The 25,927-nt window shown below is 33.3% G+C and overlaps 3 protein-coding genes across 4 annotated transcripts; all 3 read left to right on the top strand.

The window, feature by feature from the left end:
* The first annotated feature begins 964 nt into the window (after positions 1–964).
* Positions 965–5,231, top strand: LOC104245846 (putative F-box protein At1g32420). Of its 2 annotated transcripts, none has more exons than XM_009801542.2 (2): positions 965–2,289; positions 4,964–5,231. In XM_009801542.2, the coding sequence occupies exons 1-2, from the start codon at positions 1,061–1,063 to the stop codon at positions 5,034–5,036; spliced, it is 1,302 nt and encodes a 433-aa protein (XP_009799844.1). In that variant the 5' UTR covers positions 965–1,060; the 3' UTR covers positions 5,037–5,231. The 2 variants fall into 2 exon arrangements, with proteins under 2 accessions (XP_009799844.1, XP_009799846.1); XM_009801544.2 differs by lacking the exon at positions 4,964–5,231 and adding an exon at positions 2,991–3,460.
* Positions 5,232–13,056: 7,825 nt separating this feature from the next.
* On the top strand, positions 13,057–16,645 carry LOC104245847 (F-box/kelch-repeat protein At3g23880-like). Its single transcript, XM_009801545.2, has 2 exons — positions 13,057–14,347; positions 16,371–16,645. The coding sequence occupies exons 1-2, from the start codon at positions 13,146–13,148 to the stop codon at positions 16,402–16,404; spliced, it is 1,236 nt and encodes a 411-aa protein (XP_009799847.1). The 5' UTR covers positions 13,057–13,145; the 3' UTR covers positions 16,405–16,645.
* Positions 16,646–17,819: 1,174 nt separating this feature from the next.
* Positions 17,820–24,609, top strand: LOC104245851 (large ribosomal subunit protein eL20z-like). The gene is made up of 4 exons (XM_070167888.1): positions 17,820–18,245; positions 20,466–20,541; positions 21,392–21,506; positions 24,259–24,609. Exons 1-4 carry the CDS (start codon positions 18,029–18,031, stop codon positions 24,316–24,318), a joined length of 468 nt encoding a protein of 155 aa, XP_070023989.1. The 5' UTR covers positions 17,820–18,028; the 3' UTR covers positions 24,319–24,609.
* The last annotated feature ends 1,318 nt before the right edge of the window (positions 24,610–25,927 follow it).

Below are 25,927 nucleotides of genomic sequence, written 5' to 3'. Positions count from 1 at the left end.
AAATACTATCTTTTTTCTTTTCTCCATATTTATTATATATAATTCACATTCACCACTTATATAATCATTTATTACAAAATTATTTTAAAGGATAAATCAACTAAATGTGATATCATTGATAAAAGATAATTAAATAAATATTACATCATAATCAAATTTAATTTAAGTACCACATAAATATTCAACTTTCGCGATGGAAAAGGCAAGTAACTCAAGAAATGAAGCTTCGAGACAAAAAGAATACAAAGAAGAAAATAAAATTTTATTGACGAACTTGAATTCCATTGACGATTCAAATCTTCGTGAATTTTTGCGACAAGAACAAAAACAAATAATCGATAAAAGAAGTCAACAATTTCAACAACCACAAGCACAACAATCTTCTACCACGTTCTCTCAGTATTTTGGTAATTTTGGTGCACCTGGAAGGCTGGAAATGACATAGGGAATTACTAAACTTATGTTTTATGTTTTTTAATGTAATTTCAATTTTAATGTATCCTCCTTTGATGTACTTTAATTATAATGTATTTTAATTTTATGTATTGTTAATTTTTTTTTTAAATTTTAGTTTTCACTTTTCAATTTAGCAACATTAGATATCTTACATTTGCATTTTTTATTTTTAAATAATAGTTATATTTCTTTGTATACAATTATAATAATAATAATAATAAAATTAACTTATAATTTTATATAAATATAATATATATACAAAAATTAATATATAAAAAAAATTAAAATTATGATTTAATATAAAAATTAATTATATACATAATATATAATAAATTAAAAGTCCAAAAAAATAAAAAGATAAATAAAATAATAATAAATTAAATTTGGTGCGATGGTGCAATACTATTCATACACTATAATAGCTTAAGACTTGGTATTTCATTGGAGCGAAAAAACACCAAATTTGGAGATGCCCTTATAATATCCACAAATTCTTTTTCGCCTTGTTATAAGCAGAGCCCTTTTCCCCTCTTCTTTACCGGTTCTCCGTGTCGATCACAAAGGCTTTTCTTCATCTTCAATCTCCAGCTACTACCCAGCTAAAATGCCGCCCTCTAAAGGCAAAGGAAATGGGAAAAAGAAAGGAAAAGGGAAAGGGAGCTCCAAGAAAACAAAAAATACACTTTCAGACCCAACATCCAGCTGCATTTTCCCTAGAGAAATCATCTCCAATATCCTTTCTCGTCTCCCTGTGAAGACCCTTTTACGATTCAGGTGTGTTTGCAAGCCATGGCAGAAGCTCATTTCCAAACCCAACTTCATAGCCACCCATTTCCGCCATTCCTCTTCTTTGCCGAGTGTCCCCTGTACTTCACCCATTTTTATACATACTCGCCATTTCAAGTCCTTTGATCATGTCCTCTCGCTATTTGACCCGCACCCTGAATCATCACCAGTTGTGGAACTGGATAGCCCTTTTCCTTCCTACTTTCAGGATATGTTGGTTGTGGGTTGTTGCAATGGCATTGTATGCCTTTCTCAGCCACCTTGGGGTGAGATGATTACTCTTTGGAACCCAGCTATGAGGCAGTATAGGACGATAAAGCTTTCAAAGACCAAACCCCTTATGGGAATTCACTCTTGTGTTTCCGTAGGGTTGGCTTATGATTCTCAAGAGAATGATTTCTTGATCTTGAGTCTCTTGTGTTTCAGACCAGCTGAAACTAGAGCTCCGGATGAAGTGGAAATGTGTTCGACTAAGAGTTTCAGCTGGAAGAAGCTGAAAAATGAGGTGGGCTTTCGTGTTCTTGGGCTTATTTGCAATGTGATCATTAAAGGGGTACCTTATTGGAGAGCCATAGTAGAGGATGCGCATGGATCTCGTGAGGTGTTGGTGTATTTTGATGTGAGTAAGAAAGTATTTGACAAGTTACCTACGCCGGGAATAAGAGTGGGGACTAAGGGGTATCTTGTGAATTTAGAGGATTCTCTTGGTATGTTAATATGGGAGAAAACAGACAAATATAATGTTAATGTTTGGGTAATGGATGATGAAGATGGTTGGAGCAAGAAATGCAACGTTGGAATAACATTTGGTTTTGACAGAACATTGGGCTGTTTGAGGAATGGTGACATTGTAGTCGAGGATGAAAACGGGGTGCTGTTGTTTGATCCAGTGACTAGTTCAGTAAAGGCAAAATTCAGCATTGAGAATGCTAAGAAGGGCTCGTATGTGATTTTTGACTATTCAGAGAGCCTAGTTCTGATTGGAGGGATGCTACCAGTTAAGAAGGAAGCTGCTGAAGACAAATTAGCACGCGAATACCTCCTAAAGTACGGTGATCAACTTTTGTCTATATTTTAAGTTACTTCCTATTTGAGATGTTGTCCTTTGTTTCGTTCTTATCATGTGCATATGTTTAACCGACTGTGAACCTATGATGGGTTAATTTACTGTGTGAACTTACTCTATGATTTATTTACTTTATTCTATGCAATTAGTGGAGATGCTTATGAGTTGCTGCTGTGGTTTTGGAAAGCTCTTATGTCCAACTAAGAAGTTTTTCTTTCTGTCTTCCATCTGATAAATTGTGCTCTTGTAGTAATTTCATGGTGTGAAATCAGTTACAACATGAATTTCTGTCACTGCATGCAATTCTCTTATTTCCCCAGATAACTTTTCTTTTACATAAGATTAGCTTATATTATAATTCAAATATGTCATGAAGTGTCACTTTTGCCCTGCCTTGGTTTCCATTTAGCCTCTTTCAATTGCATTGGTTTCGAAGAGTTCTATTGATGTTGCAGACGAACTTACTATCATGCAAAAGAAAAACAGATTAAGAGAACTATATTTCCTCTCTTGGCCTCTTTAGCTTTTCAGCTTGAATTTGGATCCATTATGGAAAGTGTAAATACTAAGAAAAGAGTAACGGAAAACAAGAAATCCACGATTAGGTCATTTTTTTCACACAACTGTGTGTGCTTATCTTCTTGTTATTGAAAATTTCTCACAGTTTTGATTCCTGTGACAGAATGAGTAGTAAGAGGAGACGGTATTTGCAGCTATTCGTTTGAAGCATCATGAATATCTGGAAAAAGCTACTCTCTTTATGTCCCCATATTTTTGGTGTTACCTTTATACAAGTGCTTGTGTAAAGATAATTCTATGTCTTCTTTCTTTATCTAGAATAAATGTGCTTCCTTTTCTTTGTTATATGGAAGTGGGTTGAAGCTATTTTCTCCCTTTCATGTCTTGCATGGTGGGCATTGTTTGAAAAAGAAGTAGGCTTGGCTTCAAAGATGCATCGTGTGTGTCGAGAGTGTTTCCAGAAGATCCTCCCAACTTCCCTGTTCACCCCATTTATTTTCTAACAATATAAAATCTTCCCTTTTGTCAGTAGAAACATTTTAAATGATCAGAGAAACATTTCAGCTTTTGTAGTATTTTCTTGTTGGAGCATCAGTTGTGTTGAGGTCAATAACCAATGATTTCATTATGAAGAGACAATTAGGTCAATAGACGTAGTAATATGATTGCTAGATCCTTGAAGTTTTATATCTATATGCTGATATAAAATTTTCTATTTACTGATGCTATAGGACTCTGAGGCATCTGGTTCCATAAGCATTCTAACCATTATGTACGTGTAAGAAAGAGCAGGAAAACATAGTTTCTCTGAAATAATGCATTTGGATTGCCGGATTGCACTAATTAACAGAACCAAGGCTTCAAAAGAAAACTAATAGAATCATGTCCTGTCAGGGATTTGCAACAATTCTGTTACCTTTTTAGTTAATTGCAGAGCTGTTGCGTTTTCAAATGTTCTTTTTCTTGTTTTAGGTTAAGTGTTTTAAAAAAAATCCTCATTTCCTCATTTATGAACTTTATACTTGTATATTCAAGTATGGATGTTAGTATGATAGATATTAATGTTGATGAACTAAAGCTTATGTTCAATGAAAGGCTTAGCTACTGGTGGAGTATGAGACATCCATATCTTAACTTTTCAATGCTCCAAGATATAGCTTCAGTTGACAGTCAGCATAAGAAGTCCTCTATTCATATGAAACAATCTCCTTTTCATTTAATTATTTTCTAATTCAAGTTGTTCTCTTTGGGCTTTCTCAGCTTGAATTTCCAGCTTCGTTTTCCCATAGCTTATAAGCTCCTTGGTTGACTTGTGTCTTGCAATCTTCAATAAATGAATTCACTTGTCATAACTTTCAGATCTTATTCTAGACATAACATTCCTAGTTATTTGGTGCATGGTTTGAGGAGCATGTTCGGAGTAGAAATAAGTAGCGGCATGGACTGTAACAGAGGTGCTTCTGTTGGAAATATGATTTTGATTTTCTAGAAATTAAGTTTTAGGTTTATGTATTAGCATTACCAATGGGATGCTTACAATTTCCAGGTACATTATCTTTTAGTATGACATAGGTTCATTTTTATGTTTCAAGGTGACCAAGAAAAGTATTTAGTAGATGTGAATCCAGTGGTCCACTTTGGCACCTATAAAACCCCTTAGTTGATGTTGTTATGTAATAGTGAAGTAGTTAAATAGTATCAAGAGAGTTCTTTATCTCCATCTTCCATTCTCTTTGTGCCTTGTGATATCTCATCAAGAGCTTAGCTTATATTTCAACAGCTACTAGTATGGAAATTCAGAAGGACAATGAGAGCATGCGAAGGACTTCCATTGGTGTTAATGTGGACACTACATAAAAACAGAAATAGGAGAGCATTTGAAAGAGTAGAAAAATCTTTGGTAGTATAGTTTAGTGGAACATTTTTGTCTCTGTCTATCTTTGGAGTAATTTTGATATTTAACTAGTGCTGATGAATGGATGCTATTTGGTGGGAAGCATGCTTTGTTGTAAGATGCTCTACCTGTTGTATATACCTTGTATGCGGGATTTCTCTCTCAAATCAATATAATTTTAACTTGATAAGAAAAGATAAACTCAGAGAAGATTACTGACATTCCTTTTCTTGATAATGCAGGGCTGGCATAAATATGAAGGTCTTTACCACTAAGAACCCTCAGCAGGCTGCCTTTGCTACTAGTATTGCATGAATGACATTTTGGCTGCCCCTTTTTTTTGCTAACATCGGAGATGACATGAAAAACTTTCTGACATCCTTTTAGTTAGGAAATACTAGCAATGTATGTAGTTCCTGGTCCCTCTCATTTTTATATTAAACAGTATAATTCATCTCCATTACTTTGTTGATCAGATTGTCAACTAGTATCTATTGCACATTGCGCTGATCAACTAGTACTTGATTAAGCAACAGTGGGTTCGTGTTTGCTTTTCTTGCATCTGCTTCATAACATCTTTCAGCGTGTTCCCTATGAGTGTTTTCTCATCTTTCTGCATTTTCCCTATTGACTGATTTCTTCAATCAATCCTTGTTCCTTCCCTCAAAATTTTCTTTTTTTGGTTCATAATTTTTTGACTATGGTTAAACTATACGTCTCTGAGTCATGAAAAACCCCTGTTACACGCAACATTTTAACAGTTAGAAGGTTCTGTAAAGCTTGTCATTGATGTTATCACAAAATTTTTGTTCTTTTTTGCCAGTATGCGAACGAACGTCCTTATCTTTTTTCTCCAGTCTTATTACAATTTCAGCAATACTCCAGTCCTTTTTTATTTACCCCAAAAAAGAAAAGAAAAAAAACTGTATGGACAGCCAAATATAATATACTGTTAATTTGTCCTCTTGACAATGTTCGGAAGTAACATTGGGTCTACAAGTTCGTGTTTGGTTAATTATATAGTATATTCTTCTTTTATCTTAAATCTCCACCACCCTCTTACTTCCAGGCAAGAATCATCAAAGATAGTATATTTTTTTGTTTAACCATCTGGTATTTAGAATTAGATTTGTGCGAGGTAGTTCCATTAAGGGAGTATAGCGCACCCAACAAAGAAGTTCTTCATTTCAGGATTTGAACTCGAAACATTTGGTTAAGAATAGTAAAATTTCAAAATTCCAATTCTCATGCCACATTTTTCGGAGATATAGAGCTAAATATTGTATGTTACTAATTAAAAGAAATTATACTTGAAGGAGAAGTAAGTGTTGGTATTTAGAACCATAGTGATTTTAGCTGTTGTTATTATGGACTCCTTTATAATACTTGCTTTACAGAACACAAATATTTGGTGTTATAAATAATATTAAGAGTGAATGGCCATATATTATGAAATTACTTAGGACCAAGTTAGTTAGTCATGAGCTAGTCTAGTTACTTGGTCACCAAGATTTATTACTTGACGACCAAGATAAGTTACTTGGTCTTTCTTATAAATAGGAGCCTTCTTTGGTCATTTGGATGAAATTATCAATAAAAGTTTATTAATTATCTTATTTTCAAAAGAGTTTGTCAGAAAATAAATGACCAAGCAGGCAAGCACTACTACTTTTACGAAAACAAAGTATACGTGCTTTAAATAGAGGAGTAATCCTTTTTAAGGAGCCTTATGTAGTTCTTAAAATTACTTTTAGGAAAATGGACACGTGACTGCCTTGTTACTGCAGACACAATAGACAATAGGGGAAGCGAATGTACTAGTTGTTTTCGGGTCGAGACAGAGACTGCAAAAGTCATTTTATTATTTTACTAGAACTATGTAAATCTTCAGTTAATTATTTACATAGAGGAGCCAAAAATTAAATTATATACGAGAAATAAGTTTGTTCGAAGTTATGTTTTTTTTTTAATAAGTTTGAAGTATCTTCAGTCCATTATTTGTTTTTTAAAATAAAATTTTATTATCTACTATGTTTTTCAATTTTTAAACAAATTTTTGAACCAAAAGAAACAATTTTTGAAAGATATGGTCGTAAGTCATTTAAACAATTCACCTCAATTTATACAATAAATCGAGTAATTACATATACGTATTATAACCTCTAGAGTTTTTATAGAGCAATTTAACTACAATAAGATTAAGATAAACTCAGTTGTAATAAATAACATCACATTATCGAAAAAACTCAAAGACATTAAAAGACAAAAGGAGAAAAAAACTATACTCATATGTATAAAAGCCTATCAATATTTTTGCATCGATTCAAAAGAATAAATAATTAAATACAAATGTTATACTTCATAGACAAATTAAAATTAAAAGCAATACTTTTGTTATGCTAATATGTCTTGTGTGTTGTCTTTTGACAAATAATTATCACTTCTAGAACTCTGCACGTAACTGCGACATACATCTATAGGGATATATATTGCCAATATATAGTAAAATAGTCATGTAAGTTTAAAGTTATCTACAGTCAATTGAAAAAATGAGTAATTCAGAACAAAAACCAAGCCAACATTCATTCAATAAAGAAGGAAGTACTTGGAAGTAAAAACATTATCAAAGGTGCTTATTTAAACAGGTCTTTGTCCTTAGCATGGAACCTATATTGGTTTCTTCCTCAAATCTAGGTCCTCTCTTTTTTTCCTTCTAAGTTTTTTGTTTACTTTTAAATATAACATATCCGTTTTTCTTACCATTTCAAGCTGTATTCGATGTCAATCTTTATGTCTGCCTCACATTCTCTTACTTGAAGAGACTCGAGCACTATGATTTACTCAGGAACATAATTTTTTTTTTTTTACCATTCTACTCGTTTAGACCTATGAATCGTGCAGTCGCCAACCTTTTCATGCTAACCCCATAAGTAATAGGAGTACTTTGATTTTCTTTAACTATAATATTAAATAAGACTTCTACTTATAAGAATATAGGTAAGAGTTATTAAAATCGCTTTCATACTTGTAGAGTTGGTATGCTTGTAGAATTTTCAATTATAGGTAAGACATGATATCCCAAATAGCTGAATATCGGAACTCGATTAAGATTAGAAGTCTATGTAATTAAATTCATATTAGGCAAAGTTTCACACATTATAATTTTATCCAACATGAAATTATTTTGTGAAGAAATAATTTATCTTTCGAAGGATATAAAAGTCAATTAAATTTTGAGGATATTTTTGCCGATCAACTGTTTTTAATATTGTGCTTTTATAATAATAAGAAAAATTATACATTAAAATGCTAAATTTTTAACTCAATTACATAGAACATAAATAAAGTATACAAAAAGTCACCACACAATTATTACGAATCAAATAATGCATGATCACAGAAATTTTACAAAACTACCTACCAATAATTCAAAATTAAAATTATATTAAATAAAATAAAAGTTAATAGGTTATACAAGTTTTGATAGTCAAAGAAAGAGAAGCGGAGAAATTAGAGTGGAAACAGTTGCAACTGAACTGGGAAAGGTTTCAAATTCATAGGGAAATGACCCAAATTCAGGTAGGCAGAAGTTTAGTTGAGTTCAGAGTTCGAAATATTTTGTGAAACTAAATTTATAATTCTATCCAATATGGATTATCGCTTTGAATGAATTTAGCCTTGTAAGGGCATAATAGTCGATTAATATTTTAAGAATTTTTTGTCGTTCAATATTTAGCGTGAAACATTCGTGCTTTTATAATAATTAGTTTCTATAAACGTGCGTTGCACGTAAATTTTTAGCCAGTTAATATTTCGGGAATATTTCAATCGTTCAACATTTAGTGTTTAAAATTCGTACTTTTATAATAATATAGACTAGTTTCTATAAACGTGTGTTGCACGTTAATAATGACATATAAGGGTTTTGTCAATTATATATATAAAGAAATAAAAAATTTATTCTTCACAAAAATTATATATATACATGAAGAAAAAAACAATATATAGAGCAATTGACATGTAAAAATGCAGCAATTATTTAAATTTTGAAAACCAATATTTGGCGTACCACTTGAATTAAAATTGATAGAATATCATCTGAATATAAAAATGATCAATTTAGTCAAGTTAGATAATATTACTATGTACGTATAGTTTAGAAATATACAACATGATCATATCTTACCTACGACTTCTTTATAAACAACATTTTTTGTAGTTTTTCTCTTATGACTGGTTGGTTGCTCCATCACAACCCAAAACTCTTATTGTTATTGGTATTTCTCTTGAAAGTGCAATATATTATGGCTCGTGCTAGAAAGCATGTTGCAGCAAATACAATCCATCATTTGGAATTGTTTGACCTTGTGTATTATTATTGCAAAACACAAGCGTACTGAAAATTATTTTTTGATAAATTTTAAGAAGTTAGGTGAAAGTTTAATTGTGGGGATAAACATATGCTTGGAAGCACATCAATCCATCATGATTTTTGCATGTATGATATTATTATCAAAACCTCTATATACCATCACTGTATTACATAAGATACTTGACGGATATAAGTTTCTTAGTAGTATAATGGGTGTATTTTTCTTCAAAATCAGCATATGTCCAATGGAAGATCAAATATGACTTTGTTTGTTCTATGCATACACGACACTGACATATATAATTTTTTTGCTCATTTTGTTTTTTTGATCTCATTTAACATATAAAATAATGAATTTCACAACGAATATCTATGGTGAAAGGCCATTTGGTATTGAGAACGTTTGGCTTTAATCAGGGAACTTGATAATCAACATCTCATTTAGTTGATCAACATATTTATTTCTGCTGGCTAAGATAGCTCTTTCCTTGATGTACTTTGCACACCTTTCTATTTTATTTAGTGACGAAAATATTTTCCTTATTAAGGAATTTTCACTACTACTATAACCATTGGGCTTGACAACAAAGTATTCCTAAGGAACGACCAAATCATCTTTTATATTAGATACACTTCTTTCCGCTTCCGACATAAATCAAGAAATCACAGAATACTTGATTTAGATTTACTCTCATATTTCTTATTACCCGAATCTTTATCATTTGAGGTCATAAGTATGATTTAACCAAGCCAATACTTATAGTCTCTCTTGCGGAATTTTAAACTATTGGTAGTACTTGACGGAAATTACCTCCAAAAACTATTGCTTTTTCACCAAACGATTTATCAACATCCACTATATCTCTAAAGCTCTTGTAAATTATTCTGACCGTCTAACACCACGCCATGTGCACTTCATCCCATATTATCAACTTTTATTTCCTTATCAATTTAGCACCACCACTATGCTTTGACATATTTGTTATGGGCGTTTCAATTATTTCAAGAGGTATGTCGAATCTAAAGTGAGTCGTACGACCCTCTACACCATTTCATTGACGTTGCTAATATTATCATGCCTCTTGATCTAATATTTACAAATAATGTACGATATAGGAATATCTTTTCAGTTCTTCTAGAGCCATCTACAAAAAACAACCTCGTTCTATGAATAATCGATTATTTGTAATATAGTCTTGAAAGTTTATTCTCATTCAGGATTTAGCTTTAATTATGCATTGAAACCTTCCTCAGGCACTTATATGGCCTTTTTTCAATAATCTTTGTGTATTATGATGTATAATAATGTTCATATATAAACAATAACTATTTCGACATGCACAAGTTATTTAAGTTATTATCTTGAATAATTCTTTTTTACTTTAGAAACTATCTCAATTAATTACCAAAAATAAAAAAGGGAACTCCAAGTTAGTGGCAAAAAATATTAATATATATATATATATATATGTGTGTGTGTGTGTACGTACGTGCGCGTGTGTGTATATGTTTTTTTTCTTTTAGATTTTGGATTTAATATTTTCTTCGTACAGTAGTGATAGCAATAGAGTATAAAGAATATTATATTTGAAAATAGAATAAATTTGAATGGATCAAAAGCCAACAAAATATTACACGTGTGATTGATATCAAAATCGATAAGTTAAAGCAAAGGTAACTTAGCTGATAATATGGCAGGGAGTCTTCTAAAGAAAACAATGAAGCTAAATTAAAAAAAAAAAAATGGAAGGGACATCCTTCATACATTCATATTAGCACGATTTAGTTTGTTTATACAAGTCTTCATCCATATGTATATTATTTCCAGTTATATTCTTTTCTTGTGAATTCTAACATTAAAAAAGCTATTTTGGTCCACCAAAAAACATGCATTAAAGCTAGACCAATGATTTTAAACTTTTACGATTAAATTTGAATCCTTGTGGAATTAACTTGAGTGATTAAGGAGCTAAGGAAAATCTTTGGTCCTTTCATTTTGCTTTCACCCAGCTGATTTATTAATATCCAAAGTAGCAAGTTTTTAGCTGAAATTAATTTCTCAAATAAAGGAGAAAATCAAATATAAGAATTTTATCTACACAAGTACTTTTAAGGAATAATTTAATCCTCAGAGGATTATAGAGCGATATCTCATTTTTTGCTTTGGAAAATTGATCAGCTAGAGTTTTTATAAATTTGTGATTCATGTATTCTAGAGAATAGATTATTTAGTATAAAAATTAGTACGTTAAAAAATATTTTTCATATTTTAAATACTCCTATCTTAAGTTTATTTAAACTAAATAATTATTATTCATTTAATTTAAATATAAATTTCTACTAAATTAAATCATTTAAAAGTAAAATGCAAGTACTCTAATTAAGACGATATCGTCCTTATTACAAAAATTATTTAAGACGAGATGGTGCCAAATAAGTAGGAAAAGAGGACTATTCCATTGTTAAACAACCATTAATCTGAACGTGTAAGTATACTAGGAATCACACTCTACAATTTGATTCAAATTTATGAACTTCAAGTTCTTAAATTTACTTCCAATGCGACGAAACACACTTATACTACTCGGATTGACACCAAATTTTACGTGTAAGTCTTAAATGACATTGCGGAAATATTCTCGATTTTGGAATTCCGTTCGGACCTCGATATCACAAAATCCGCTCCAAATCAAATTTAAAGAACTTCTAAAATCTTCAAAAACCAACTTTCACTATTATGCGGTAAAACGCTCCCGTGTCATCCAAAACCTGATCCGGATATACGCCCAAGTCCAAAATCATCATACGAACCTATTGGAACCGTCAAATCCGGATTCCAAGGTCGTTTACTCAAAATGTTGACCGAAGTCAAACTTGACCTTTTAAGCCAACCTTAAGGAACCAAGTGTTCCGATTTCAACCCAAACTCTTCCAAATTCCGAACCAACCATCCCCGCAAGTCATAAATCAGTTAAAACAAGTACGAGGAGTCTTATTTAAGAGAACGAGTTTCTAGAAAGCAAAACGACCAGTCGGGTCGTTACAATATTTTCTACACACAAATAACAATAAGAAAAGTTATTAGGAATAGAAACCGAATCTCCTTTTTTGCATCTTTTGTTCTTGTATAAATTATGCTTTTGTTTTCTCATTTTTTTTTTCTTTCAGTGACAACATAATCCAATACTCCTATTAGTCAGGCTTTTATCTGCTAGGACAATACGAGGAGAATTTTTTTATTTTTTGAAAAAAAAAAAGAGTTGTAGGCTCTAAAAGTAATAATAATGAAGGAAAACTTAGTACCATGAAAAGAGATATTTTCTTCTTTTTCATTTTTTAAATTGGGATTAATGAAGTAATTAAGTACATATCAGATAATGTGCTTAATACATGATTTTTGTTTATGGGTAATATGCCAACATAATCTTGCTTAGAATAGCCTAGAAATTCAAAAGTCTAAAAGACAGACTAAATTTCATGAAGTCCTGAAAATAATAAAGGGAAAGAAAAGTTTGTACATAAACGATAAAAGCTTACTAATAAAATGTAAGTATTTGTTACCAATAAAACTATTTAAAAATTATATATATATATGTGTGTGTGTATTTTTTTTCTTTTAGATTTTGGATTTAATATTTTCTTCGTACAGTAATGATAGCAATAGAGTATATATTTGAAAATAGAATAAATTTTTAAATACTCATATCTTAAGTTTATTTAAACAAAATAAATTATTATCCATTTAATTTCTACTAAATTAAATCATTTAAAAGTAAAATGCATGTACTCTAATTAAGACTATATCGTCGTTATTACAAAAATTATTTAAGACAAGATGGTGCCAAATAAGTAGGAAAAGAGGACTATTCCGTTGTTAAACAATCATTAATCTGAACGGGTAAGTATATATACACAATTGCTTTTCAGTTTTCACCTTATATCCAAAACCCTCTAAAACCGTTTTCCTCTCTTCTCTGTCCAAATCCTCAGTTCTTCGTGTCGATCACAAAGGCCTTTCTTCATCTTCAACCTCCGGCCACTTCCCAGCTAAAATGCCGCCGTCTAAAGGCAAAGGAAAGGGGAAGAAGAAAGGTAAATCCAAGAAAACAAAAAACAGAGCTCCAGACGCAACATGCAACTGCATTTTACTAAGAGAAATCATCATTGATATCCTTTCTCGTCTCCCAGTGAAGACCCTTTTACAATTCAGGTGCGTTTGCAAGCCATGGCGAAAACTCATTACCAAACCCAACTTCATTGACGCCCATTTCCTCCATTCCTCTTCTTTGCAGCCCAGTACCGGTTCTTCACCCATTCTTTTACACACTCGCCATCCCGAGTCCTCTGATCATCTACTCTCACTAATCAACATGTCCCCCGAGTCATCATCAGTTGTGGAACTTGATAACCCTTTCCCTTTTTTCTTGCAAAATATGGTGGTTGTGGGTTCTTGCAATGGCATTGTGTGCCTTTGTCAGACACCTTTGGGTGATGCCATTATTCTTTGGAACCCAGCTATGAGGCAGTCTAGGAATGTGCCGCTTTCGAAAAGCAAACCCATTATTGGAACGCAATCTTGTGTTTCCATCGGATTGGCGTACGATTCACAAAAGAATGACTTCTTGGTCTTGAGTATTCAGAGTTTCGGACCAGAAACTATGATTGCGGATGAAGTGGAAATGTTTTCAACCAAGAGTTTCAGCTGGAAGAGGGTGCCAAATGAGATGGGGTTTCGAGTTCTTGGGCTTTCTTGCAATCTGATTATTAAAGGGGTGCCTTATTGGACTGCTCTTCTTTCGGATGCGCATGGGTCACGTGAGGTATTGGTGTGTTTTGATGTGAGCAAGAAAATATTTGACAAGTTACCTATGCCTGGAGTGAGACTGGGGATTCAGGGGTATCTTGTGAATTTGGAGGATTCTCTTGGTATATTAATGTGGGATAAAACAGACAAATGTAATGTTGATATTTGGGTAATGGATGATGAAGATGGTTGGAGCAAGAAATGCAATGTTGAAATGTTATTCGGGTTCGACAGAATTATTGGCTGTTTGAGGAATGGTAACATTGTTGCTGAGGATGAGAATGGCGTGTTGTTCCTCTTTGATCCGGTGACTAATTCTGTTAAGGCAAAATTGTGCATCGATAATGCTAATAGCGGTTCGTTCATGATTTCCAACTATTCAGAGAGCTTAGTTCTGATTGAAGGGATGCGACCAGTTAAGAAGCAAGCTGCTCGAGATAAATTAGCACGGTGATCAACTTTTGTCTTTTCAATTATATCTTAATTAGTTACTATGTGCTTGCTTTGTGTTGATTGTCACGTCTGATCCCACTTTGAGATGTTGCACTTTTGCTTTGTTCTTATCCTTATGTGCTTATGTGTATGTTATGGGCACTTGGTGAAACAAAGCAGATTGACTGTGAATCTGTGATGCATTAGTTTACTACGTGAACTAACTCTGTGATCGTTTTTACTTAACTCTACGCAATTAGTGGAGATGTTTTTCAGTTGCTGCTGTGGTTCTGGAAAGCAAATATGGCCAACTAACAAGTTTTCTTTTCATCTCCCATCTAAGAAAGTGTATTTTTGTAAATAGCTTTGTGGTGTGGAATCAGTCACAATATAAATGTCTCTCACTGTATGCACTTCTCTTATTTTCCCAGTCCACTTCTATGGTTACTCAGCCAAACAACTTCTGGATTACTAGTTGAAATTGGCGGAAATAAGGGGAATAAATAGAGATGCCACATGATATTGCAACTCAAAATAAGAGAAACTTTCTTTTAGGGTGGCTTACATGTGCACATAGAAGTATGAAAGAAGAGCTAAAATGCTTCCTTTTCGAGTCCCACTTGAAAACTATTTTCTTCCTTTCATGTCTTTCATAGTGGGAATTGTTTGAAAAGATGTAGGCTTGGCTTCAAAGATGCATCGTGCGTGTCGTGTCGAGAGTGTTTCCAGAAGATCTCAACTTCCTGTTCACCCCATTTATTTTCTGACAATACAAGATCTTCCTTTTTGTCAACCGAAACATTTAAATGATCAGAGAAACTTTTCAGCTTTCGTTTTGTTTGCTTGTTGGAGCATCAGTTGTGTTGAGGTCTATATCCAATGACTTCATTATGAAGAGACAACTAGGTCAATAGACATAGTAATATGATTGCTAGATCCTTGAAGTTATATATCTATCTGCAGATATAAATTTCTATTTGTTGACACTGTAAAACTCTGAGATAGTTTGTTCCATAAGCATTATACCAATTACTTGTAAGAAAGAGCAGAAAAACATAGTTTTACTGAAATAATGCATTTGGATTGCTGGATCGCTCTAACTAACAGAACCAAGTCTTCAAAAGAAAAGAAAAAACTAATAAAACCATGTCCTATTGGTGATTGCAACAGTTCTGTTACCTATCTAGTCAATCGAGCCAGAGGTTTTGCGCTTTCTGTTTCTGGTGCTCTTTTTCTTGTTTTTGGTGAGTGTTTTCCAAAAAATTCTTCATTCCTGATCCATGAACTTTTATAATTGAATATGCAAGTACAGATGTTAGTCTTATAGATGTTAGTGTTGATAAACTAAAGCTTATTATCAATGGAAGGCTTGGCTACTTGTGTCATTGCTAATCCATATTGGACGAGTGTGCACTCTCTTAATGTAGTGCGACACATCCATATCTTTGCTTTTGATAGCTCAAAGATATAGCTTAAGTTTGACAGCTAGTGTAAGAGGTCCTCTCTTCATATGAAAGAATCTTCTTTTCATTTAATTATTTGCTCCTTCAAGTTGCAATCTTTCGGCCTTCTCACCTTGAATTTCCAGTATTGTGTTCCAATTGCTTATAAACTTCGTAGTCTTGCTATCCCGTCCTCGTCTTTCCTCCTTGGTTGACTTGTGTCTTGCAGTCTTTAATAAATGAATTGACTTGTAGTTACTTTGGGATCTTATTCTAGACATAATATTCTAAGCTATTTGGTGCATGGCATAGCAGAGGTGCTTCTGTTTGAAATATAATTTTGATTCTCTTGAAAGTATTAGGTTTATGTATTACTAGCAAATTAGCATTATGCATTGGACATTTAGAATTTCTGGATACATTATCTTTTAAATCTTTGCTAGTACGTTTAGTGGAACATTTTTGTCTTTGTATATCTTTGGAGTATTTTTGATATTGAACTAGTGTGCGGGATTTCTCTCTCAAATCAATATAATGTTGACTTGATAAGATTATATATTCGAAGAAACTTACTGACATTATTTTTCTTGATAATGTAGGGCTGGCATGAATATAAAGTTCACTACCACTTGACCCTCAGAAGCTTGACTTGGCTATATAGGATTGCATAAAAGACATTTTGGCTGCCCCTTTTTGCTAACATCGGAGATGGCATGAAAAACTTTTTGACATACTTTTAGTTAGGAAATACTAGCAATGTGTGTAGTTCTTGGTCCCTCTCATGTTCATATTACAGCATTAGCTACTTTGTATCAGATTGTCAACTATTTTGCACTGATCAACTTGTGCTTGAGTAAGCAATGGTGGGTTTATGTTTGCGTCTAATATGCTCAAGTTATCTTTTTTGCTTCATTAGGTCTTTCAGTGTGTTCCACGTGAGTGTCTTCACTCAATTTTTGTTCCTTCCCATAAGTAATTTTCTTTTTGATTCATAATTCTTTCCAAATGTGGGCTGTGGTGCGACTTGAATGTTCCTTTTGGTTTATAATTCTTTGCATATGTGGACTCTGGTGCGACTTAAATTGCTTTTTTAAATAGAAAGTGTTTTAAGAAAGAAAATAATACTTTTGATGTATAAACTAAAATGTATATAACATACCAAAAGTTCACTTAGGGGTCGTTTGGTTTGAATACGGCTTATGCCGGGATAAGTTATGCTAGGATTAGTTATGTTAGGATTAATAATTCTGATATTGTTTTTTATCCATTGTTTGGTATGTTGTATTAAATGACAATTGCATAATTTCTAAGAAGAAAGTATAAGTTATCCCGACACTAATTATCCCAACCTCTACAAGGCATAAGTTATCCCGGTACTAATTTTAATTCCCAGAAAATTTATACCAGGTTTGCTAACCAAACAAAATATTAAGGTGGTATTAATTTGTATATCAACACTATACCTTCTTATACCTTATACCAAACCATCCCTCAATATGTTGTGGGCATATAGATGTCATGTCATTCACTAAAACTAAGATAGTTTTGAAATAGAGAAAGGTGTTTATCAGATTAAAAAGAAAGTCGTGTCATGTAAAATGAAACAAAAAAAATTCCATATGTTTAAATTTATTTGAAGCTATTTTTTTTGTCCCTTTCTAAATTTGAAAATAATTTGGCTTAAACTTTCAATTTTATCCTTAATGGAAAATTTTTATGACCACACAAATAATCTGGATCTTTTTTGACTTGTTTAGACCAACAAATTCAAAAGGTCTTTTTTTTTAAAAAAAAAATTATGCCCAATCAAACAGGTTCACATAAATTTTAGAATGGAGCTGAGTATAATGTAAAGCCTAAGTCATTGATCAACCAAATCTCGTGTTAACCTTACAAATTAATATAATGACAGTGTTACTAAATAAATTGTCTCAGTTGATTATATTTTAGTCAGGTACAAACCTCATCACGTGTGAACAACCTGGGTTAGATGAGAATAACAGCAATCGTAAATTTGATAAATATAAACTTGTACAAGACAAATTTTTATATCCACGCGTTGGCGTGAAACTTACCAGCTAAGCCAAGCTGGAATATATATCAGCGAACCGTCAGCGCACCACAAATCGAAGACCGCAAAATCGCCGATCACACCGGCACGACGATCTGATTCTATCAATTGGCGTCAGCAATAATACGACTTCGCTTTGATCCCGAAACCCTAACCCGTTGCTCGATCTCTATCTCGGTGGAAAGGATGAGTGAAGAAGGCGGGAAAAACAGGGCCTCTCCGGCCACCGGCGAACCGTTGCCGCCAAACTATTACTACGGTACGTTTCAAGGAGTGGCCAATCATCCGCCTCCTCCTCCTCCACAGTCTCAGCCGGTGTTTGGTTTTCCTCAGCCCATTCCTCCGCCTGGTGCCTCCGGCGCTCCTCCTCATTACTATCCTCATGGTTATCAAACTGTTCCCGGTGTGTTTTTCCACACTTTCATCTATCTACTGGTGCTTCCATAATTTTTTCTTTTATGTTTGTTGATAATTCTGTTAGTTTCTCTGTTTTGAACATTTAATGGAATAAAATCTCAGTGTGATGCTTGATGAATATTCAGAATACTGATTGCCGAACTAGCCAATTCTATTAAAGGGTCTAGTGTGAAACATTAATGTTGATACCAGCAATATTATTCTCAATTTTTGTATCTTTGTAACACAGGTTTATTGTGATAGGATGCAGATACTTTCAATTATAAAAAAGTCAGTATTTTGTGCATAATTTCATCTGTAAATTCATCTATAACTTTGTAGGTTGATTAACTCCTTGTTTTTAAGTATTTATATTTGTAGTCTCGACAAATCTGCAGATTTGTGGATTTAAGTTTTATATCCGGTTGAACATCTAGTGGTGGAGAGTGATCATGTTGTATTGGAGGATGTAGTGAAAGGAATTTCGCAATCGGGTTCTCTGAGTTTCTCTGTTAGTTTTTTGTTAGTAATAGGAGTGATCATGGAAGGATTGATTGATATTAACTGTTGAAAGGCTTCTTTTTCCTTCAATCATGCTATTTCGATTTTCCTTCTTAGCATATTTAAAGGAGAAATTTTCATAAAACACTATCTTTTAGTAGTAATTAGCCATTTATAGATACCATTTGCTATATTACAGGTTATAGATACCTTTTATGTGGTTATAAGATGTATTTGATGTATTTAAGCTATTATATTCATGAATACAGTAGCAAAAATAGGCGTGAATCAGAGAAGTCCAGCTAATCAGTTGTTGTATTCGAGTGTATTCGACTGTATTCATGGAGTGAAACATGGGATTACAGCTGGACAGATTATTGTATTCGACTGTATTCATGGCGTGAAATAGGGGATTACACTATTTTTAAAATGGAAAGTGAATCAATTAATATAATAGACTCCTAATATAACTCAACAAACTCAATTATAACACACAAAATTTGTATTTTCAGTTATAAAAAAGATTCTCGACCAAAAAATACCCCAAAAGCATAGAAATATTCAGAGAAATTATATAATACATCTGAAAACATAATTATATTAATTAAAAAAAATTTATGAATAAATTCATGACATATAGCGAGATAGTGAATACGATGAAATACATGGAATATAGCGGGATACATTGAAATACAATAAAAAAAAAAATAGAGAATACAATAAAATACATGGAATACAGCGAGATACATTGAATTACAATGAAAAAAAAAGAAAATGAATACAATGAAAATCATGAAAATACAACGTAATACGCTGAAATTACATTGAAATATATTATTGTTCCATTTGTGAAATGAGATCCAATGGTTTCTTGACTAACTCTTTGACAATCTAGAGCAATTAGATCAGCTTGTTCTGCATCTTTGAGACGTTTTGATGCACCTCCAATAGGTAATATACTGCTCTCTAGTATGCTTTTTACGTCGTATCGGTTTATTTCAAAGTTAGTTATTGCATTTAGTCCATGGAATTTTATTGCTGCAATGTCATAAGCCGCCGCCAACTCCTGTACTGCAGTTCAATTCCAGAAGAAGACAAAGCAAAAAAGAATGAAAAAAAGTTGATTAGCGTATAAAGGGAGGGGAAAGTGGGAAGGGATAGAAAGAAAATCGGTGGAAGGAGGAGGAGATCGGAAATTTTAATGGGATGGGGGAAGAGAATGGGATGTATCAAAGTAGAGAGAGAAAGAAAATAGTGTAACTGATTAGCGTATTTAGTGGCTTAGAGCTAGGAGGTAACCAAAATTAAATATTTTGCTATAAACCTTAAAAGGTATCTATAGAATATAATTTTTTTAAATGGTATTTATTTAAAATAAATAAGGTGTTAACCTTTGCTATGTGAGGTAAAAATTCCTATTTAAAGCTTGTTGAATCCTTAATCAATGGATTCTGACTTTAGATTTTATATGTGTGATTGCCAACTTTCTTGAAGCAATCAGAAGTTGTAAAAGTGGAGTTGAAATGTCATGGTTAACTTACACGTGAAAGAATGTTAAACTAGTTACATATCTTGTCTCTGAAAATCTCGGGAATTGCAATATAGAAAATGCTTTCTAAATCTTATTGTTCTAACTGGGCTGAACAACAGATATTTGCTGTTCAAAAATTATTTTAATGTTAGATGTTATGTACCATGTTTAATATGTTGCTTCACTATGGTTTAGGTTATGCTGTTGCCGAAGGTAGACCTGTAAGGGAGTACCGGCTTCCTTGCTGTGGCATGGGGATTGGCTGGTTCTTGTAAGTTCCTATTGTTGTACTTTCTCTTGGGCTCATTTTTTAGTTTTCGTTATATATCGTGGTTAGATTGATAAAAAGTGATACATGGAATCCTGCTCAGCTTTTCTTATTATTTAGAGCTTTCCCATTATCGTATTCAGAGTCTTAAATATTTTTTAAAAATAAAGATGGGTAGGTTAGATGTTGGGGAAACAATGTAGGCACACAAAATTATTCTTTCCCCGGAACAGCAGCAGAAAGAGTGAACTTGCCCAGCGAGGGCCGAGACCAATGCTATCAATAAGCCGGAACAGCAATATCAAAAACCTGATGTGATGGTTGCTAAGGGCTTTGCCTTTTTCTGGTGTTTCTATGACCAGATTTTCATAAACTCAATTTTATGATTCATGTAAGATTGACTAAGAGGGTGTTTGGCTAAGCTTATAAGCTGGTCAAACTGGCTTATAAGCACTTTTTGGCTTATCTACGTGTTTGGTAAAAGTAAAAGTGTTTATAAGTTAAGTGCTTATAAGCTAAAAATAAGCCAAAAGCCATAAGTTGGTCTCCCCCAACTTATCAAATTTCAGCTTATAAGTACTTTAGGTTTGACCAAAATATGTACTATTCTATCCCTAAAATACTTCTTTTTAAAACAGAACTTTTCGTATACCCAGTTCTTCAGCTGCTTATTATTAATTTCAGCACTTTTATCCAAACGCGTAACTGTTTATTTTTTAAATCAGCTTCAGCACTTAAAAGTGTTTTTTAGCACCTAATGCTTATCAACTATTCTAAATCAGCCAAGCCAAACGGGCTCTAAAGATTTCAATGCTGGCTTACTTTCTAATATTTTGGTGACTTTGTTTGCAAGGTTCATCTCTGGTTTCTTTCTTGGTACCGTTCCTTGGTATATTGGAGCTTTTCTTCTTCTGTGTGTGCGGATTGATTACAGAGAGAAGCCTGGACTTATAGCATGCACATTGGGGGTAAGTTTCTCTCTCTCACACACACACAAAAAAAAAATGTGCAGATGCTTTATATGCTTTGTTTTCTCCAAGCATAGCTATGTTTACCTCACACTTCTATTACTGGTCTAAACATGTCACAAGTACCATTCTATGCACTGGCATAATGGGTGATCTTAAAACTGGCTTTTCTTTAACTTGTACCATAACTCTCCGTGATATTTTACCAAAATTCTGTAGTCTGACAAAGAGAAAAGGAAGAATATGATTATGAAGAGAAAAGGATATGGAATATGGTTACCAAGAGAAGAAAGGGAAAAAGAACAATTGAAGCTGCCTTATCTCCTTTGTTGGTCTAGTAAGTCCTCCCATTTGGGGATGAACAATGTGTAGTGGCAGCCATAGCATAGTAGGCGTTTGGAATATTTGGTTGAAGTTGGATAAAGGAGTATCTGCAGTTGTATAAAATGGAATAGAGGGTGTATTTTTTTATTTTTTTTTATGAAGAATGGAACAGAGGGAGTAATAAAATTTGGTTTTGGCAGCTATAAATTTGGAAAAAGAATAAACACTCTTGTACGTCCAGTATATGTGGACTTCATATTGGATAACTATATTTATTACACCATGTAAGTGCTTACCATGGATTTTACCTCATTTGACTTAGATATCCCTTTTCTATTGCTATTTACCTTATTCTAGAGAAGGCATAAATGTATATTATAGCTTGGATTTCTATGAGCATATATTAGAGGAACATTAGAAGGATTGAGCTATTAGACTAGGTTGAGAAGTGGATTAAATTTGTGTAACCAATTGTAAAACCAACCACTTTTAAGCACCTCTTTTTTGGCCCAATTGCTTTTAGCCCTTTTCATGTCGACATGTTTTCAATCTGCTAGATTTAGCCGAATCATCAAATCACTGTTCCTTTCTGCCTCCAAGGAAGCATGTCTTAAAAATTACTATTCAACAATAACCTTTATTTTCGGTGCTGTCAAAGTCCTAATCTAACTCTTGCATGAGCTTTTGGCTTTACATATTTATTATGTAACATTTCCTTCTAGTGCCGACTGGTATTCAGCAAAGCTCGGGCTAGTTCCTTTAAAGAGGTCTTCTGCTTATCTTGTTCAGTCTTATTCTGATCGTGGATTTGAATCCAAGTAATGTGCAGTTTAGTTCCTCCAATTTTAAATTGGTCTGAATTCTTAGGTGACGCTTAAAAGCCTTCCATGTAAGCAAATAAGCAGTCCTGCACTGGTACTCTTGTACACTTTGTTGCTCTGCTGAATACTTTAGTAATCTGTTTTATGGTTGCAGTTAGCGAGTTTTTGGCCAAAATTGTCCCTTATCTATGAGGGTAGGTCCATTTTTGTCCCTTAAATATAACTCTGAGCATCTTTAATCCCTCAAGTTTGCTAAACTAGAGCACTTTTAGTCTCACTAACATAATCCATTTAAAACTTGACAGATAAATCCATCACTAAAAAAGGTCATTCTCAGTTTTTCTCCAATTCTGGGTCCTCATGATCTAAAGCCAGCATACATATTGCTTGATCGTAATTTTTTATAGTCAAATTGGTCTGGCCTATCAACCATGGGAAAACTTTGCTAAATACTTCTGACTCCTCGTGATCTAAACCATGGGAATTACCCTGCATTATCCACTATTTACAAAGATACAGGTCCTTTGGGAACACTTTGCTACATGGACCCTAAGAACCAAATAACGAATTGATCTCTCCAAAATCTGACATTTATGCGCTTGGGATGGTTCTCCAACTCTCCTTGTAGTTGTTAACGGCAAAAGGCAGCAATGTAACTTCTCTACATTGTTGAAATAGCAATCAATTAGGATAGTCTAACTAAGGTACTAGGTCCATAGGGTGGTAAATGGCCATTAGAAGAGACAAAAAAATTAGCAATGCTAGCACTTAGGTGTACAGAGCTTTGTCAACGAGACAAGTCCGATTTGAAAGAGGAAACTCTCCCTGCATTGGAGAAATTGAAAGAAGTTGCTGATAAGGCTCGAGATTCTGCGTCAAGTTGATGCCGTCAACTACCCAGCCTCCTCCTCTTACCTACTACTTATGTTCTTTACTATTTGGTGATCGGCAATGACTTTTCTTTTTTGGTGAAATAGGGAATGGCCTTTTCTTTACTGCTAGTTTTATTCTTTTTCAGTGTCACATGAATAGCACATGGATAGCACCGTTAAGTTTTAAACGAATTCTGTTAATGAGACTAAAAGTGCTCTAGTTTAGCAAACTTGAGGGATTAAAGATGCTCAGGGTTATATTTAAGGGACAAAAATAGATCTAACCTCATCGATAAGGGACAATATTGGCCAAAAACTATGCAATTAGTCAAGCATATCTTTACTATTTACAGGTTAAAAGCTCTATTTAGTAATGCCTAGCTTGAGTTTTAAGAAGGAAAAATATACGAAGGAATAATATACGAGGAGTTGATGTATGCTCATTTATCTGCTACAAAGATACTTTACGCCTTCCCTCTTTTGTTTGGATTTGGAGGTAGATGGGGATGGAGGAGGGGAAGGAAACAAATAGGGGGGTAGATAAGTTCATGGATAGATGAGTGCTTGTTATTACTGCCCGAAGCAATTGTAGCTATGCACTCATTGGTTTACTGATTTCTGCAGTACTGAATGGAAGCAAAGTATCAGCATTGTCACTCCATTACTTTATTTTTTCTCGATATCTTTGCTGTGACAATGTCAGCCTCTGACTATGTTTATCTTTTTGATAATCAGGCCATGCTTGCTTTAATTGCTGTGACTTTTGGTGTGACAAAGGCAACTCATTCCTGGTGAGGCTCTCCAGGCTGCAAAATGTAACTTATCGTGGATCTCCGAGAAGGGGAGTGGTGGGGTTGGAGGGGGGGGGGGGCAGAGAGCAACTTTATCGATTGATTTTTGTTTGTAAGATGTCTCTCTTTTTCAATATGTATAGCAATTATTGACTTGGATGGTTCTTATATTGAACGTACACTTGCTTTATTAATGTTTGTGGTACTTCTTGGTATGCTCCAGCAGTAAATGTGATGTATATTTTTGAAACTTCCCCAACATAAAACAAATTGGATGTGTGTTCAGTCTGTAGAATTTGGCTGCTCCATTCGGAAGACATTAACAATTTCAATCACTGTTGGAGGATTTGGCTTATGGAATACATATATATAATAAAACATATGCGTCAGACTCCAGATATGAACTAGTTTGTTGGTTAAGTCTTATCCTTGAAGCACTCTCCATAGAGCTTTTCAAAAACGCAAGTGTGGCAGAAGGTTCCAAAAAGTAACATCGATATCTCAATTGCACCTATTATCATATCTTGGCAGTTGGGTCATTTACTTCGACGTGAATTAGTCCTCGACAAAGCATATGACGGGGGGAGTTATCTTAGCTAGCAAAAATAATTGTGTTGATCGACTAAATAAGATCATACTAACGACTACTACAAGGAAGAATACAAATTTTATCACCACGAAGGTTCGTTGTCAAGTTCAATATTTTGTATGTATGTACGTATCATGTAAGTATATAATAAACAAAGTGAATTGATATTTCATTGTGCAGAAGCGGATCCATGATTTAAATTTTCTGGGTTCAATTTTAAAGTTTTTAGTTTTGAACCTATTATATTTTCAAAGTTATGGGTTCAAATCTACTATTTTTGCAATTTTAATAAAATTTTACTCAGCGTCGAAAGTTATAGGTTCAGTTGAACCCGTTGGTAATATACTACATCCGCCTCTGCCATTGTGTACATGTTGGTATTAAAGAAACATATGCACATCAATGCTATTGAGAAATTTAGATACGTCAAATGACTTATATAATGGTACAAGAATAGTATGTGGAGATTTTGATAATAAAATTGTATATGCATAAATTAGATGGGTCAATTTGCTTCCAAGCATGTGTTTATCTCCAGAATTTAATTTTTGCCTTCAAAATGAATGATATTCTCTTGAATTTATTCAAAAATAATAAATAAAATACAAGGCCAAACAATCATAAATGTTGGACTATATATTGCCACAATATGCTTTCTTGTACGGATAATTTTATGTTACACTTTCAAGGGGTATCAATATTGACAACAATAGCTCTGATCATGATGGAGCAGCCAAAATATTAGAAGAGAACATATACAAAAGAAAAACGTCTATAAAGAAGTATTAGGTAAGATATGATTACATTGCATATTTCCAAACTATAAGTACATAATTATATTATCTAACTTAGCTAAGTTGATCGTTTTTTAGGTTGATACGATATCCAATCATTTTGAATTCAAGGATTATGCTAGTGTAATAACATTAATTTCCAGCATTTAAATGATTGTTTGCCATGCTGCATTTGTACCTGGCAGAGCCATAATTGACAATATTATCCTAACCATGAACTAGTGAAAGGA

This window comes from Nicotiana sylvestris, chromosome 2 (assembly GCF_000393655.2).
Source record: "Nicotiana sylvestris chromosome 2, ASM39365v2, whole genome shotgun sequence".
NCBI lineage: Eukaryota > Viridiplantae > Streptophyta > Magnoliopsida > Solanales > Solanaceae > Nicotiana > Nicotiana sylvestris.
The sequence above is the reverse complement of the archived record's forward strand: the minus strand, read 5'-3'. Positions and strand labels throughout refer to the sequence as shown.

What these genes read in the sequence shown, in the direction of transcription:
- LOC104245846 (XM_009801542.2), top strand. Translation starts at nt 1,061, where the DNA reads ATGCCGCCCTCTAAAGGCAAAGGAAATGGGAAAAAGAAAGGAAAAGGG. An exon ending in GCACGCGAATACCTCCTAAA is followed by an intron (nt 2,290 to 4,963) that starts GTACGGTGATCA and finishes TTGATAATGCAG; the next exon opens with GGCTGGCATAAATATGAAGG.
- LOC104245847 (XM_009801545.2), top strand. Translation starts at nt 13,146, where the DNA reads ATGCCGCCGTCTAAAGGCAAAGGAAAGGGGAAGAAGAAAGGTAAATCC. An exon ending in GCTCGAGATAAATTAGCACG is followed by an intron (nt 14,348 to 16,370) that starts GTGATCAACTTT and finishes TTGATAATGTAG; the next exon opens with GGCTGGCATGAATATAAAGT.
- LOC104245851 (XM_070167888.1), top strand. Translation starts at nt 18,029, where the DNA reads ATGAGTGAAGAAGGCGGGAAAAACAGGGCCTCTCCGGCCACCGGCGAA. An exon ending in ATGGGGATTGGCTGGTTCTT is followed by an intron (nt 20,542 to 21,391) that starts GTAAGTTCCTAT and finishes TTTGTTTGCAAG; the next exon opens with GTTCATCTCTGGTTTCTTTC. An exon ending in TTATAGCATGCACATTGGGG is followed by an intron (nt 21,507 to 24,258) that starts GTAAGTTTCTCT and finishes TTTGATAATCAG; the next exon opens with GCCATGCTTGCTTTAATTGC.